The 16,657-nt window shown below is 34.3% G+C and overlaps 1 protein-coding gene across 4 annotated transcripts in view; it reads left to right on the top strand.

Annotated features, from left to right (window-relative positions):
- The window catches only part of KIF18A (kinesin family member 18A), a 237,797-nt gene that overhangs the window by 68,058 nt on the left and 153,082 nt on the right, over positions 1 to 16,657 (top strand). For 3 of the 4 annotated variants that reach the window (XR_012076642.1, XR_012076645.1, XR_012076643.1), the window contains exons 16-19: positions 2,698 to 2,807; positions 5,100 to 5,382; positions 6,346 to 6,448; positions 8,885 to 9,018. Coding sequence is in view for 1 of the 4 variants with exons in the window: in XM_031681073.2 (XP_031536933.2) it covers positions 2,698 to 2,807; positions 5,100 to 5,182 (193 nt within the window). In the remaining 3 variants the exon portion in view is untranslated. Of the gene's footprint in view, positions 1 to 2,697; positions 2,808 to 5,099; positions 5,665 to 6,345; positions 6,449 to 8,884; positions 9,019 to 16,657 lie in introns of those variants that run through there. The other variant, XM_031681073.2, reaches the window with a different exon arrangement.

Here is a 16,657-nt window from a genome sequence, read left to right as displayed (position 1 = left end):
TGAGATTTCTTATAGCCTATTAATTGCTCTATTACATTCCCTCTGGTACCAATAATTAGATCCTGCCGTTAACTAAGGTTAAAAGAGATTAACGCTAGAAATGTACATAATTACTTTTTTAAAAATCTTCCTTTCTCCCAATTAAATCTACATGAGCTTGAGAGTAATAAACTCTGGTATTTTCCACTTAGCAGCTGTATGTACATACTTGGTGTGTATATATTCTGTTATGGTTTTTTTTAAATGAGGAAGGGAAGGCTCCATCTATGTATATATTTATTTTGTGTGAGTTTTTCTCATCAAAAAAAAAAAAAATAGAGTCCAGAAGCACTGGGTATTCCAAACCCCACCAGACTGAATTTTTTGGTAACTACTTAAACTGAGAATTTCAGGTATATAATCATTTCAGTTTGTATGGGTCACTGTAACATAAGACTGTTTTAACCAAATGAATCAGTTTACCAAATATACAAATAAGATAGATATATAAATTTTTATTTATTATATTAGTCAATTTGCAGTTTTGCTTGCTTTATGCTAGTTTGGTTGGTTTTTTCATTTGTTCCACGGTCTTAGTACCCAGAAATGGTCTAACATTTACATACATTTTTGGTTTGTTTTGAAAGATGTATATGATTCCAATTAAAAGTTATCTTGGCGTGAAAGAATATGGACATGCATTATATTTATTAAGCAGAAACGTTCCACCTATGTAAGGGAACAAAAGGCTAAATCTTAACTTTTATTAATAAGTATGGAAATATATGTGGCATACAACTAGAAGACTCTTTAGATTTCTTCTCAAGATAGCCTTTAACATAATTTGAATTTGTAACCATACCAATTTTAGCTCTTTTTTATTTTATGATTGAACATAAATTTATAACATAAATTTTAAACATTTCATCAGTGGGCTGACTATGTTATCTAAATCCTAAAAATGTTTGAGTGTGTTTTACTTATATATAAATACATTACTTATTTTATTAGGCTTTGATTTTATTTCTAGAAATGTGAGTTTTATTCAAATAAATTTATTCAAAACCCTAATTTTCAAGTAAAAACAAAGTGAAGAGTCATACCATAAAAAAAATAAAGACAACTTTTAAGAGAAATAGCAGGGAAAACAACCCTCTTCAAAAATAACCAATGACATTAATCTTTATTGAAGAAATAAAATCACCAAATGACCAAAAGGGATTTTTTGCCTTAAACAGCTGATACATACATTATCAAAAACGTGTGTTTAGCATCCAAAATAGAATTATAGTAACTTAGTTTATTTACCAATGTTTAGGAATAGAATTTTTCTACAACTGAATATGTTTACTTTCATAATACAAGTACTTCTCTATAACCATTTTGGGAAGGTAATTATTTGCATTCTTGAGCAGTTTAAGCAAAATCACCATTATAAACACCATAAACATTTCTCTTATAAGCTCTAGAAAATTGAAGCACATAGGTTAACCTATTTTTCCCAGCATTCACTGTGTTCATGCCTATTTCTCTTTTTCTTTTTTGCTATGGTATTAAATTGCCATTTCAGACTACTTTCAATGAGCATGTGACTAACCTGTATTCTCCCTTCTCCATAAACATAAACCCACGTAGTTAGGAGTGCCGGAACAAGTTGTTGCCATAAAAGGGAAGCCTCCAGTCGTTAATCCAACTGACAATCCAATTAGCATCAACCTGTAAAATGGTATATAATACCTTGACTAGCCAGAAATTTCCTAGAATTAGCTTATTTGAATCACTGTGGAGGGGGGATTGTCATCCCCCACTCAATCCCCAACCCTACCTATTAAAACTTGATCCTCTTTACGGCTGAGAAGGTTTGAACTGCTGTTTTTTCAGGGCCCGGATCAAATTCATCTCATCCACAAAATCTTCCATTTTTCTTCCTTCTTCTAAACTCAGGAACCTATAGCTTCTTGTAGTTTGGAAACCTGTGGCACTATTTTTTACTCTACCTTGTGTTTTGTTTATTTGTCTTATAATTCCCCCTCCCCACTGTATATCCATTATGTTAGTTTTCAGGAAATAGGTTCTTTGTGCCTTATTCATTTGTTTATCTTGTGATATGAGGCCACAATAGGTGTTTAGTAAAACATCAACTCAAATTGAGTTAGAAATTTGACCCATTGATAATGTGAGATTGATATAAATTTTTGAAAATCAAACAAATGAAAATAGGTCATTCTTTCCGTTTTTCTTTCTATAATTGCAACAATCAGAGAGAGAGTCGCAGTCGATTACCATGCTTTGATTTAGAAGCAAGTTTTCCAAACAATGTCACTTGTTTATATTCCCCAGATTAGGAGTCTTGCTCCAAATGTGTAACATGAGTTTAGTTTTTCACCTCGTTGCAATGTGCTCCTTATCTCTATACTTTGAATAACAGTGTTTGCTTTTATTCCAGCCCAGCACCCTGGAAATGTTCTGTTAAAGAATTGTGACATACATCTATAATTGTAATCTCTGATTTGAATGAAGCATCATTAAAATCACATACAACTAAATTTCCCTATGGGCCAAAAATTTATTTTGTGTCTCCAGTTACATCTGTGTGATTTTACAACTTAATATTTTAGAGTAATCACTTTTTCTTTAATCATTACTGCATGTAGAATATGTGTTGGAATTTAGAGACATAAAAAATGCTTTACTAAAATAGAAATTTTTCCCCTGAAGTTCTACATCAAATACTTCGTTAAATGCTGAGGTAAATTCTGGATCTGCCAAACGTGTTCATCAAGATAATTCAAGTGATAAACATTTACAAGAAAACAGACCAACAGTGGGTATGTCTCAGCTCTTATTTTGATATTTAATAACATGATTAATTAACATATGGATAATACTTTACATTTTTTTGCAGTGTTTTCATAAGAATCTCCTTTTATATACTCATCACCTTTATTATACTGTAAGTGTGGTTATCCCTGTTACAGATAAGAAAACTTAAGACACAAAATAGAAAACACACTCATGCAAGATCACAGAGAGATTTCATGATAGAGCCAAAACTCAGAGCTGGATCTTCTAATTCTGTATTCTACCGCCTTTTTGTTTTCCATACTGCCTCATATTGCAGAAGAGTGGGTAAATAATTTAACTAGTAATTGAAATAAGTAGCTAACTATGTTATTTAATAGGTTAGTGATTAAGTATATTTTACAGATAACTATATCCACTTGACATTTTTCTCTTAGCCTATTGTTTTTAGTAATTTGGCCTTTGACTCATTGGGCAATTATTGTGAGGCTCCAGTCTTTACCCAGTTACGATTATATTGCTACTCCCATTAGCAAGTTGAAAAAAATTCTGATAGAGGGCACTACATCCTCTCAGTTTCATATGAAGGTCACATGAGTCCATGGTAACAAACCACATCTTCAGTGAAGCTGGAGGTGTGTAGCGCCAACCAGTTTCTAAGCCTTTGTGCCTAGACCTCTATCTTTCTGATGCTGTAGTTCCTAAGACTTCAATCATGGAGTATTTATTTACTGCACACTCTCTATGTGCTAGGTTTTTTGTTTGTTTGTTTTTATGATAAACACAAAGATCGTTAAGACCCAGTTTGGTTTTTCTGTAAAGGGACTTATTACTATAGTACTTGAAATTTAAAGATTTCATGAGATAATGTGTGTTTCTAAGAATAACATGAAAACTATTGTTACTTCTCTTTCTGTCCATGCTCTTTCATTAGAGTAATACAAAATTTCTCAATCATTTTGCCAACCTGTATTGATAAATCCTTACTTCTTGTGGTGGCCAGTGACAGTTACTTTAAGTTCAATGAAAATATCTTTTGTGCAGATTTAAAAACCAAACAGTAAAGTCCTGAAAAATAAAATTTACTATGATTATTTGGTTTAACATGCCATGTTTAATAATGTTTAATAGTGTGTAACTGCAGTTGGTGATATGTCCTGCCCACTGGTCTCCTGAAAAAATTCTCCAGGAAGTCATAATCCTGCAACCAAGTAATATGTTTATAATTCTCAAGTGATAGAGATTTGGGTTTCCTAATATGCTTATTTTCTAAAAGTAGTGTAAAATGCACCAAATACCTTATGTGTAAGGAGAGATGAATTTTTTTAAAAAGTGTATAGAAGAAAATGTAAGAGATAATACTAAATACAGTACTTGCCAAAGAGGAAAGAAAAGCTAAAGCTGGTTAAAAGAGTATATGTTGTTAAGCATAATAGAGCACTTAGAAAGAGGCATTAGTTTAAGGGAAGATAAAGGTTTATGTACATCAGGGTATCCGAGTGAAAATGCCCAGGTACACATCAGGAAATACTTGAAAAGCAGGAGAGAACTGAAACTGCCTTCCTTAGAATGTATTCACCTGAGTTCTCCAGCTAACAGTGTACGAATGAAAAAGCAAAGGAACATCAGTGGGAAAGAAGGTCACTCTGTTTACTGAGCAGTTGGAGAAACAGGAAATAGTGTCAAGAGAATAATGTGCCCCTAAAGCTAAAACCTAATGTGACCAAGAAAATGGATGGGAGATTCGACTGACCCGTAAAGAAGGCACCGTGTTGTAACTACACTTCAGTGAGTAGAGAATCATTGTGAACACTGACAAAGAGCCAGAAGGATGGACATAAGTAGATAGAACACAGTTGAGAGGCAGCCATGAAAGGATAAAAGGCTGTGGGATCAGAATCAACACGTTGGGAAGTACTGGATTCAAATGATACTTCTAAACTGGTAAAATGTAGCAGTGTGAGAGTCCTAGGGAAATAATCCAAAGAATGAAAAGAAAAATGATGATGCACAAAAGATGATGTACAAATACAGTCTTTCTTTTGTTCAGAAAGAACAGAAGTCAATGTGGTGGCTTATTCACTGACTTTGCTTAATGTCTGTGGGGAGGGGAAGGGTGTACTTATGCGTGCATTAAAACTTTAGTTTACAATGTGGAGAAATGAATTTCTACTTTCAAACCAAATGTATTAATGTTTCTTTGTTGGTGCTACGTTTTAAATCATGCTAATTAACAACTGTGAAGTTTAACAAATGGTGAAAATTCTTTTTGAGTGATACTTTTACCATATTTATGTATCTTTTTATTTCTTCTCTAGAATATAAACGAAACATCCATAAAGTAAAGCCAAGCGTGGTTAGAAAATTTGGAAGAAGTATTTCAAAAGGAAATCTAAGATAACTCTCTTCAAAATCAAGGAAAATGAAATTGATGAGGCAGCTTTTAAAAGGCTTTGTTGCCAGTGCCCTCTCAGAAACTTGTTTGAAAGAAGACCATCTTAAAAGCTAGCTTTATCCAAATACCTTCAGCAAGCAGAAAACGAAATTCCTTCTGTTTTGTTCTTTTGTATTCCAAGCAAATATAAAATTTCAACAGAAAAGGTGTGTTTTACATTTCTGACATATTTGCTACCCTTTAAAATCCCTTGGTCAGCATGGTGGCAGCTCAGTTTTACTAAGCTACAAGTTGATTAGGACGTTTTAGAAAACAATAGAGTTATCTTTTCCTTACTGGTTTTTTAAAATAAGGAGAATTTAGAAGTGATAAAATTATGACCTAGGTCTTACTTTTTTAAAAAATCATATATGACTTTTCTTTCCAAAAATACTTGGATGTACAAATGTACATATATGTGCCCATAAAGTTGTTGTAAATATTATTTAACTAGTCTTCATGAATAAAATACTAATATTGTTTCTTGATAATTGATATATTAAAGACGTAGATTTTATAGTGCTTGCTTTTCTGTCTCGTTGCTACCCCTTTCACACCTTAAACTCATATTTTATATGAAATGAATTTTGTAGATTTGTGTTTCAGATTAGATCAAGATACATGGTACTAGAACCAAGTCTGAAAATAATGCATGGGTTCCTTAATGATATGAAGAAAATGTTTTAATCACTTTTTTCTACTAGAGGAAGTATATGGAGCTGCAACTTAATCATATATCCTTGTTCACCACCTTTGTTTGGACTGTTTATCTTCTGAATACAACAAATAATTTGGTTAAATGCACTTCTAATTTTATGTGGCCAAGGAACTGTCCCGTCAAATCAAGCAACCATTTAACAACCAGCTGCAACATTTTAGGCCTTTTAGTTATTAGTCATGTTTTTTGACTTGAAATCTAGTTGGAAGAGTGTGAGATGGAATAGTGATCCTTGAAGTTCCTTCCAGCTCCAACACTCATAATTCCGTATCCATAAAAGCACACACGGGAGCCGTCATAGGGAGAACCTCCGTGCGTGATTTGTGTTCTCCCTTTGTCATTAGGCCTTTGGTTGTGTTGCCTATTTATCAGTCACTCTTGCCTCTCTATTATTCCTTTCCATCTATTTTAGGTAACTATATGTCTCAAAAGACATCTTTTTACCACGTACTGCTGAATGGCTAGCTTGCAGGATTAAGTGACCCTACCTCATGGTCCACCTCATACCATACGACGTGAGTGATTTTCTTAGATGCCATTTTTGTCAGCTACAGATTTCGCCTAGTTAATAACAATGCCTTTGCAATGCAATCATGTTAAGGAGAAATTAGAGGGAATAAATGTTAATGAATGTGGGAAAAGAAAGCTGTTGAATATATGAATAAGGAGAAAATATGAATTTAAACTAGAACAAGGTACTGTTTAAGTCACTATAAAACAGTTTTGAAATGAATTTTACTTGTGTGAAAATTAGTCTGGTAATAATACAGCTCAATGAATTTTCTCAAAGTGAACAAACCCATGTAACCAGCCCGTCGATCAAGGAATAGAGAATTATCAGTGTCCTAGAAAGCTCTCTTGTATCCCCTCTCCCACTAAGGATAACCACTATCCTGACACCATAGATTGATTTTAACTAAGATAATCTTTATTTTTCTTAAAAAATATTATCTTGTTCCAGAAGGAATGGTAAACAGTAAAATATGTGCTTTCTTCCCCACCCCCCACCCAAATATCATTATCAGTTGTAACTAGTAATAGTTATTTATTTTATTCGCATACGAACCTATATACTTGGTTTGCATCATACTATTTCTTTTGCAATTTATTTTTTTATTCTCATTTGAAAGCAGCATTGACATCTTTGTAAAATTTTTAGGTATAAATTTCATAAATACTGCTATCAAAGATTGATTGCTCTTAGTGACCACTGACAACAAATAACTTTAATGTGGGAAATCAAAAATCAGAGAAAAACCTAAAGGACATTCTCTTTTGACTAACACTGTGCAGCACTTCTGAGAACATTTTGAAGTATGCACTATTAATTCTACACCATGATGTCCAAAGTGTATTCCACAGAACGTGGCTTACCTGGGTACTCCGCCAAGAAAAGTTTCCATGTCAAAGAAGAGTGGGAGATGGCAGCCTGCTAGGACGTTGATCATGCACGTTGATGATATAAGCCCCTGGAGTCTTGCAATCAGAATCTTACTTGATTTAACACAGTAATTCCCAAATTCTTTTGAAACATAAAACTTAAAAAAAAAAATTTGAGGCTAGTACAATGAACCTTCATATAATCATAGTACTGAATCCAGTTACCAAAATTCTCCACATTTGTCTGGAACATTTCTTTTTTCCCTTGTCTTTTTTTTTTTTTTTAATTTTCTTTGCTAGAGTATTTTAAAGCACACCCCAGATGTTTCATTTTCATCACTACATACTTGCTTATGAATGTGTTAAAATATGGCCATATTCTTATTTAATACCAAAAAAAATACATCCTTTTATTAAAGCACTCCTAGTAATATTCCTAAAAACACGCTTTGAATACCAATGTTCTGGATTAATAATGGCTATAAAGTTAACAGAGGACTAGAGAGCAGGGTTACAATGATAGAGATTTAACTCAAAAGAGTTACTTACCAGTTTGAAACAACCACTTCAACACATTAATGCTAACTCCAACCTTTCTCCTTTTTACTAAGTTAAGATAATTAAAACAAAGTTTGGTTTTTATAGAGTAACATTTTTATAAGTAAGTTTATATTATGCTCTCCTACTTTTTTAAATTAATAGAAGAACTTGTTCTTATGTGCCTGGATACTATATTAACTTTGCTTACCAGCCAAAAGTACAAAACACACCAAGTATGATGAATTACAGTTAGCCCTGCTATACCAGGGCATATACGTTCCTAAAATTCACCACACTGTGCAGAATTGTGCAATAAACATTCAAAAGCTTTGCCATTGACATAATAAAAGAAAGACCGGAACCTAATATAAACAAGCCCAGTTTCACACATTAAATGTTTAAGAAACACATAAATACTACTATAAATATGACACTTTGCCTTGAAAAAGAAGTTTGCTTGTGAAAGTGAGTGTCGGAGGGTTGTAGATTAAAGTGAAGTGATGGAAGGCCGGGTGATATGAATCAGTTAGAAATTTATAACACCACCTGGTGTGGATGGCTGTGGCGCGTTGTACTTAAGTGACTATAAACATTGAATTTATGTTTAACAATCTGAAGAGAGATTGGTATTCATAAGAAATGTATTTTATTTGGAATTATTATTTGATTCTTTCACACTGAAATAACTCAGATATCTAAGATAACTGCTCAATTAGAGCTTTAGTGTTGATGGAGATGCAAGTTCTAGAATCAGATAAAACATTTTAACCTTATCTTTAGAGAGACTTCCAGTCAGGAGCCTTATAAAGTGTCCCATCGTTTGTGGAGGGCCTATCAGTCAATAGCTCTTAATAATAATCTTAATTTTGGGGGCTCTTATCATGTGATAAGTGCTTTAAATGCATTTTTCATTTATTCCTTATAACAAGCCTTTAAAGTCAATGTTACAGATTCACAGCCCCTCGTTTACTATTCTAAAACTTCACAGATTTTGAAAATCAGAAGATTTTTGTTTTTGTAATTTTTGGCAGTAAAACCTGACTTCCGCTGATGTGAGACTATTGATGGTCTTTATCCCACTTGGTGTGAATGTTCAAAGGTTTCACTGCAGAAATATTAATGTCCGATTATGGAGCATTGCCTCAGACCCCCCAGACGATGTTATGTAAGTACAGCATATATATTATATTGCCTTTCTAAAACAAAAAAAAATGTGAATTTCCAAACTCCTAGCCAGTTATTTCATGTGATGGTTTCTAGACAAAATATATTTATTTTTCTACTTAGAAAAGAAAAAGAAGACACTTAGAAATGTTAAATAATTTGACAAAGATCTCAATAACCAGACAGTAGCAGAGTTGGGACTTTGAACTAAGCTTGGTATAAAGAGTTGCTGTCATCCCTAGATAATTCACTGCCTCCATCTGCAGTGGGGCTAATACTTTGCATATAGATAACTATACAAAAAGCATCTACTGCAAAGAGCAAATTTCACTCCCATGGTCATCTGTAATTTTGTGGAAAGATTTACTCAATGCACTTTACAGTTCTAAATAAACTCTCTTTAGTTCATACTGTTTCCATCAAAAACAAAAACAATTTAAAGTTTTACTAGTAAAGTATTATTAGTAGCAGTCTTTAGTATCACCAAAGACATTCACAAATCCTATGGATTGATTTTTCAAGGACTATTCTGTGTCTTTTGCCATTAAAAATCACATACTACTACTTGTTGCATATTCACAACTTGTTGGCAGCTACTCAAGGTAAGCTATATTATAAAATCACTGGCTTATATTCTGAATGTTTTTGTGTTAAGACTCTATAATCAAAGTCTGAAGACACAATTTGGACACTAAGACAAAAATATAATCTTGTGTTTCAGGAATCGGCACAGGACAATTGTTTTTGAAATGTATATGTAGAGTACTAAGTTCTTCCTCTCCTGTAACTTCCCCCAAAAGGCAGTAGTTGACAGATAGTCCATATTTCTCAGAGTGAACATCATTTAGGAAACCACTCAAGCTTTGCAAATGGCAAGTTCTGCATAACAGCCACTGTAGGGATTAGTCCATCAAGTTAAGAGCTGTCAGGAAAGGTTAGTTCTGAGATATTTCTGTCGTGTGTGTATTTGTGTGTGTGTGTGTGTGTGTGTCTACCTAAAGCAGATGTAAGACAAAATAAACCAGCAGCCATAATAAAATTTCAAGAATAAAAAAGTAGTTTATTATTCTACTTTTAAAACAGATGGAAGGTGAAAGATGTCTATTTGGTATAATTAAGAAGATTAGTGACATGAGAGGAAAACAGTCCTATGATCAGAACTTTGGACAAAAATACTGTCCTCAGCCTCATTTTCATCCCTGCAGAATATTCTTATTTTCTGCAAGCCACTTCTCAAATATGAAATGCTGAGAATCCTTTCTAACACAACACCCTTTGCACACATCCCTTTCTCATTCTCCCTTCATGTGGCTGCTTCAGAATCAGTATGTTTTTTTAAAATTGTTATTCCCTCCCATCCTTCCCAGTAAAATTATTAATGTAGGTTAACTCCCACCCCAATTTTCAATCAATTCAAAATGCTACTTGAAAATGTTCTTTCATTCCAAGTACATTGCTCCCCTGAACTTCATATTAGGTAAAAAAAAAATATATATATATATTAGCCTATTCAAACTAAGCCTGAAAGAGCACCATATTGAAAAACTATTAATCTATTCAACCTAAGTCTGAAATATCTTACTATATGTTCTCTCTGCCTGCTTCGTTTGCTTTCTCCAAATAAATCTACTTTCATTCCACTTCCCCATTCAGTTTCAAGACAGCTGAATCATTATTCCCCAGTTAGCTCTGCCCCTACAGTTTGAAGAGAATCTACTTACTTAGAGTACATCCCTGGCCGTGAACAACCTTTTTACTGTCTTGGGCTACAAAGCATTACCTAAAATGCCCCCAACTCAGAAAAAAAGTCCCCAGCTACCACTGAGCTTAATAGAGAATTACAGTGGGGTCTTTGCCTATTAAAAAGGTACTTTCCAGGTTTGAGTATGTAAGTCCAAGTTAAAGGGCCTCTACTTTTTTTTTTCAAAACTTCAATTTAGCCTATTTCAGCTATTTATCATTTTACCTATAAAATTTGGTTTTCTGTATGATTTAGAGATTGAAGTGAATTTCTAACTTTTCATTATCAACTTCACTTGTGTTGCAGTGTTGTTGAGATATATATTGCCACATGCCTTGGGATTGTATTTCCTGTAGGTTTTTAGTTATTTACTAAATTTTGTTCATTCCTATTAGCCTTTACTTTTCTTCCCAAAAATGCATATAATTTAAAGCATAACCTCTCCTCATTATAACATATAATTATTCAAGTGTTTTGCAAGTTAGAGGATCAAGTATTCATACATGTCCACAGAGTTGTCATTGTGACATTTTAGTTCTATAGCAGACGTTTGTTTTGCCTGGTCCACCTGATCTGAGTCTGATGAAACCATCTCACTTGTTCTTTCGAAAACCACTCTTCCTCACTGAGTCCTAATGGAATTATCTCTGTGCATGTGTGCCCTCGTGTACACACACACGCACGCACACACGCTCACACACACACACTCCCCCAGCCCATCCTGACCACTCAGTATAGTCCATCTTCCTGGTAATGATGATCAGTTCCAAGAGGACTTCCGATCGAAAATTCAGAGTCTTTAAGAATGGAGGAGAATTTGTTTCCTTCCTGGGTTACAAGCTATTAGGATCAGGTAAGCCTAAATCTGACACCTTCCCCAGCTTCATGGAGAAAGCTGTCTTCAGAATGAAGTCAACAAAGAAAAGCGAGCAGAGCTGAGAAAAGGAGAGAGAAAGCTCTTGGTAACGTTGCTTGAGTTCCTTCATCCAGATTTACCTGAAACTTGGTAGATTCAACCCCTGTACTACCCAATTCCATAACCCAATGTATTCCCCTTTTTACATGAATCACCTTTTTTCTTTCTTTTTTTTTTCACTTTTTACTTTGAGATATGGATTCACTTGAGGTTACAAAAATAGTACAGATAAGTCCTGTGTACTCTTTACCTAGTATTTCCCCAGTTGTTTGTACATAACTATAGCATAATATCAAGACAGGAAATGGACATAAGTATAATATGTATGCACAGTTCTATTCCATTTCATTGCATGTGCTTTTTAATCTAACCACCATTGCAATTGAAATTCAGAACTATTCTATCACCACAAAGACCTTCCTCACGTTACCCCTTTACAGTCGAACCCACCCATCCACCCACCATCCCTTATCCTTGGCATTCACTGATCTGTTCTCCACCTCTGTTATTCTGAGAATGTTATCTGAATGGAATCATGCAGTATATGACTGTTTGAGATTGGCTTTTCTCAGCTTAACGTCCTTGAGAGATTCATCCTTGTTGATGCGTGTATCAGTAGTTCATTCCTTTTTATTTCTTTTTTTACTTAGTATCCCATGATGTGGATGTACCATAATTTAACTATTCACTTTTTGAAGGACGTTTTGGTTGTTTCCATTTTCGGGCTGTTACAAATAAAACTGCTATAAACATTCATGTACAACTTTTTGTGTGTCCAGCCACTTTTTACTGATTTTCTGTCACTTGCAGCTGAAAGCATTTTGAATAATACAAGCAGGAAAATGACAGAACAGTATAGGGGAAAAAAATGTTTTCTCCATCTTTACATATTCCTTCTTAAACTTTCTAAACTTCTAAACTTCTTAAAACTTTATCCAACATTTATTTTCTCCAAGAGGAAAGAGAGAAACTTCTTCTTCCCCATTCTTATTTTTTCTCTCCCAAAGAGAAGTGATTTGTCTAATTGGGGACAGTAAAATCCCAGCATCCATCACTCCACATTGTTCTGCTGGGCTGGGTTAAAGTGTGGAATGTTACTACTCTACTTCATGTGTAGCCTGGCCTCTCACTACATTCTCTTGAAACTCCGCTTGCCGCCTCATGGCCTGTGTTCTATCAGACTTTATCTCCATGCAGTAAACAGCCAGGCTCAGGATGTAAGCCGAGAGCCCCACCATCCTCTCATCATTTCCATTCTTGCTCATTTGCACTCAAAGAGCATTGGGTAGGCTGTGTTCCTTCATGAGACTGGCTGGATAAAAACTTCAAGATCTAAACAGAGAAGTAGTACTTCATTAGTACTTCATTCAGATCTCATGCCTACTTCTCAGTGGGCTTTGAACCTAGAGGAGAAGAGATGTAAGGGATTAATTTTTCCCAAATCTCCCAACATAAAATGCTTAGTTGTACTATATAACTTCTCAAAGATAAGGCAACATTTAAGTTCTTTACATAATTAAACTGAAATTGCTTTTGTAGTATATCAGAGTGATCACTTACACTCAGATCTTTTCATATTTACCCTATCCCTTCTCTCCTCCTTTCATGTATGAATAATATACAGCAAAACTTCAAACATGATCCTCTGAGTCTCTGAGTGAAATCACTCCCCATGCACAGGTGACCCTTAACGACATTACCCAATTTCATCTTTTGAGTGCCTATCCTCCAGTTTCCATTCCCAGTTCAAACATACTTACCTTTTTTATAATGATCAGTTCTGCCACTTTTTTGCATTGTTTATACTACTGAAATGTATAATTTTTACATTACTATTCTTTACTTATTTATCTAATAAAATCCCACCAATTTTCCCTCATAAACATCCTTCCATCTTTTCTTAATATACTGAAAAAAAAAAAAACCCAAGAATTGAAGAATGGGCATCAACAAAAGCTTGCATTTCTCTGTCTAACCATCACTGGCACATAAGCAGCAAAGCCAGAAGGAGACGGAAGTTATTAAAAAGAGATATGCATGCTGGGAAAAGAACATTCATCAATAATTATAATAACATAGGCCTATATATTTTGCCCATCTTTCTTGTGGATTTTTCCAAAATCAGTGTTTAGCTCCAAGCGAATGCACCTACCGAAGTCATCTATTTTGCTGTTAATTTGACAAAGCCACCCTGAGACTTTCCCACTAGAAATAGATCATTCAAGCAATCGGGTACTTACACTACTGAAGGCCCAAACTCCATGATTCTAGTTCTTGCTTTCAGAGCCTATGATGAGAGAGGCTTCCCTCTTGCTTACCTTTTCTATTTTAAAGCAGTGACCAAGCCTGTTAGCTCATTGTAATACCCAGATAGTCAAAGGTACTCTCTTAAATACTTCAAATACCTGGATGATATTGACTCTAAGAAATTTACTGTTGCTATTCTCCATTTCATAGGAAATTTAAAAGGCAAGCCTTGAGGACTAATTGAACTAGATAAACTATGCAGGTGAATTTTAGTGCTTCTTTTTGACCAACACAATACTTTTTGATTCCTGTTAACAATGATTTTCCCCAGAAGACTGCTTCCTCATGACTGACTGTAAGTTTAATTCTGTAGGAGATAAACTTCGGTTTTATTTAGTAGTCATTGTAACTCCCTAGATCAACTCATTCTCCTTCCCCAAAAAAAGAAATGATGGATAACAATTCGTGATATTAAACATCTTTTGTAGGTATTGGGTAGGTTTCATCATCTTTCTTTCCCACTATTGGAAGTTAATTTTTAACTAAGGGTGGTGGGAAGTGATGGCTGTCAGAATTAGTTGGAACTCATTTCTAAATTCTCCATCTGTCAGTAGTTCAGCATCATTGCTCATAGGCCCAAGATGATACAGTTGATTGCAGAGAAATGACATTTCCAGGTGAAATTCATTTACAAAAGTAAACTAATTCCCAGCAATGACCTTAATGACCATTAGAAAGAGTTCCTCATCAACCAAAGGAAGCTGCAAAGGGTAAATGAATGCAATCATTCACTTGGCACGCACCAGACATGAAAATTTTCTAGTTTTTTTTTTCCCCAATTCATTTAATGCTCATTTAGAAACATGCACCCAAAAGGACTTGATATTTCATTCTTTTATAAACTGTAAACACATCACAGTGGTATTTGGATATCTTACAGACTTTGTCTGTAAACAGAAGTTGCTTCAAGGCATATTCCAGATACTTAGTGGTACAAAATTTTAGATGCTTAACAAATTCTTCAAATAAATGGCAGCAATTTTTAACATTTGGATAGGAAAAGCACATTTGGTACAATGACTGTTATAAATGTTTACCTTTTCGTGACCATCACAAAGAACACGTAGAACACGTTTGCAAGATAAATCCTGAATTATAGGTAGTTTCGTGATACCTTGAAATATATTTATATTTAAATGAAAGTTCAAAATTCTAGACCCTCCCATAGTATCTAATGCCAGATGGAATGTAACATAATATTACACAACTTAGCATGACTCAGTGATGCAAGCAGCTTGGATGTAGAATATTTTTCAATTAGAAGTGTCATTAGAAAGAAAAATACTGGGGTTGGGGGAAGGGAGAAAACCTATTCCTGAATAGCCAATTCTTCAGACTATTATATTGATGAAATCAGTTGTAGCTTTAGCAGACTTGTAGCCAAATGGACCTTCTGTATTCAACCATGTCTGTTTGTGATAGGGCCAATCTGCCTGCACACAGGTGTGTATTAAGCTTTCATAACTGGTTGAAAAGTCAAATAAATGAAAATAAATCATTGATGCAAACATGAAATGACCTATACCTTAAATGAAAACAAAAAGCTGCGTAGAAAAATACCCACTGTAAATATTCATAAGGCAATTACACTTTGAAACCTTAGATTTGGCATTATAAGATTAACCTACACACGTGAAGTTCAGAAATGTCATTTATGTGTTACTTTATTTAACTAAAATCAGAGCCGGTAGTCTAAGAGGTTTGTGTAGCCATAAATGTTGTAAATAAGCTTGCATTTCTTCAGGGTGAGCTGTTTCTATTTAGAATGTGAAAAACAGGAAAGAAATTATTTTACTTAAAAAGAATAAATCAGCATTTAATATTCCATCGCATTCTAGTCATGTGTTGTTCATGGCAACAAGACTATAAGCTCTAAGAAATCCAAGATCATGGAGCTTTTGTTCCCCCTTGCGCCCCAAAACCAAACACAGTACCTGGTGCTATGTTTTCCTGTGTTCAGAAAATCCCATGGGAGGCCCTACTATGTATGGTTCATGTTTGGCATTTCCCAGAGGAAAGCAAGCTGCTTAATTACAAGGAACACAAGTCCAATGCTGTACAAATGGCACAGTGAATTTTTTTCGCCTGCTTTAAAAAATAAGTAATTTATATCTTACAATTATCTTTTAAAATATGTTCTGACTTCTCCAGAGTGGCCTGGGTCGTATGTTCTATATCTCTCAGGTGGTGAATGAGTCATGTAACTTGAGAGGTCTGCCATTTTTCCCCTCTGTGTGGGCAGTGGGACATGTGGCCATGCCATTCTTGGCAAGGCTCTCATTTTAGCCCTAAACATTGAATTGTTAAGCAATAGCTTTGGTTGAAATTTTTTAAAAAATCACACCTTAATATATTGAACTTTCCTATAATGTCAAGATTATTAAATAATCATGTAGAGTTATAACTGTAATTGTTTACAGGATATTTTTAGCTAGAAGTATTCTTTTCTTTTGTTGAATGGAAACACATGCTACATATCTATTAGACAGCTTTTTAGTAGTTCTGTGTAAGTTTACCACTTTAATATGTTTAAAAGTCTAGGTTCTGTGCTATAGCCCAAGTTTCCTATGTCTATTGACTCATAGAAGAAAGAAAAAATAGTCAGATTTTTATGTGTAAATAAGATGTTTCAGTTTTATGAGTAGGAATCAGATGAAACTGCTATCATCTCTAACT

Source organism: Vicugna pacos, chromosome 10, assembly GCF_048564905.1.
Source record: "Vicugna pacos chromosome 10, VicPac4, whole genome shotgun sequence".
In the NCBI taxonomy this organism is placed as follows: domain Eukaryota; kingdom Metazoa; phylum Chordata; class Mammalia; order Artiodactyla; family Camelidae; genus Vicugna; species Vicugna pacos.
The sequence above is the reverse complement of the archived record's forward strand: the minus strand, read 5'-3'. Positions and strand labels throughout refer to the sequence as shown.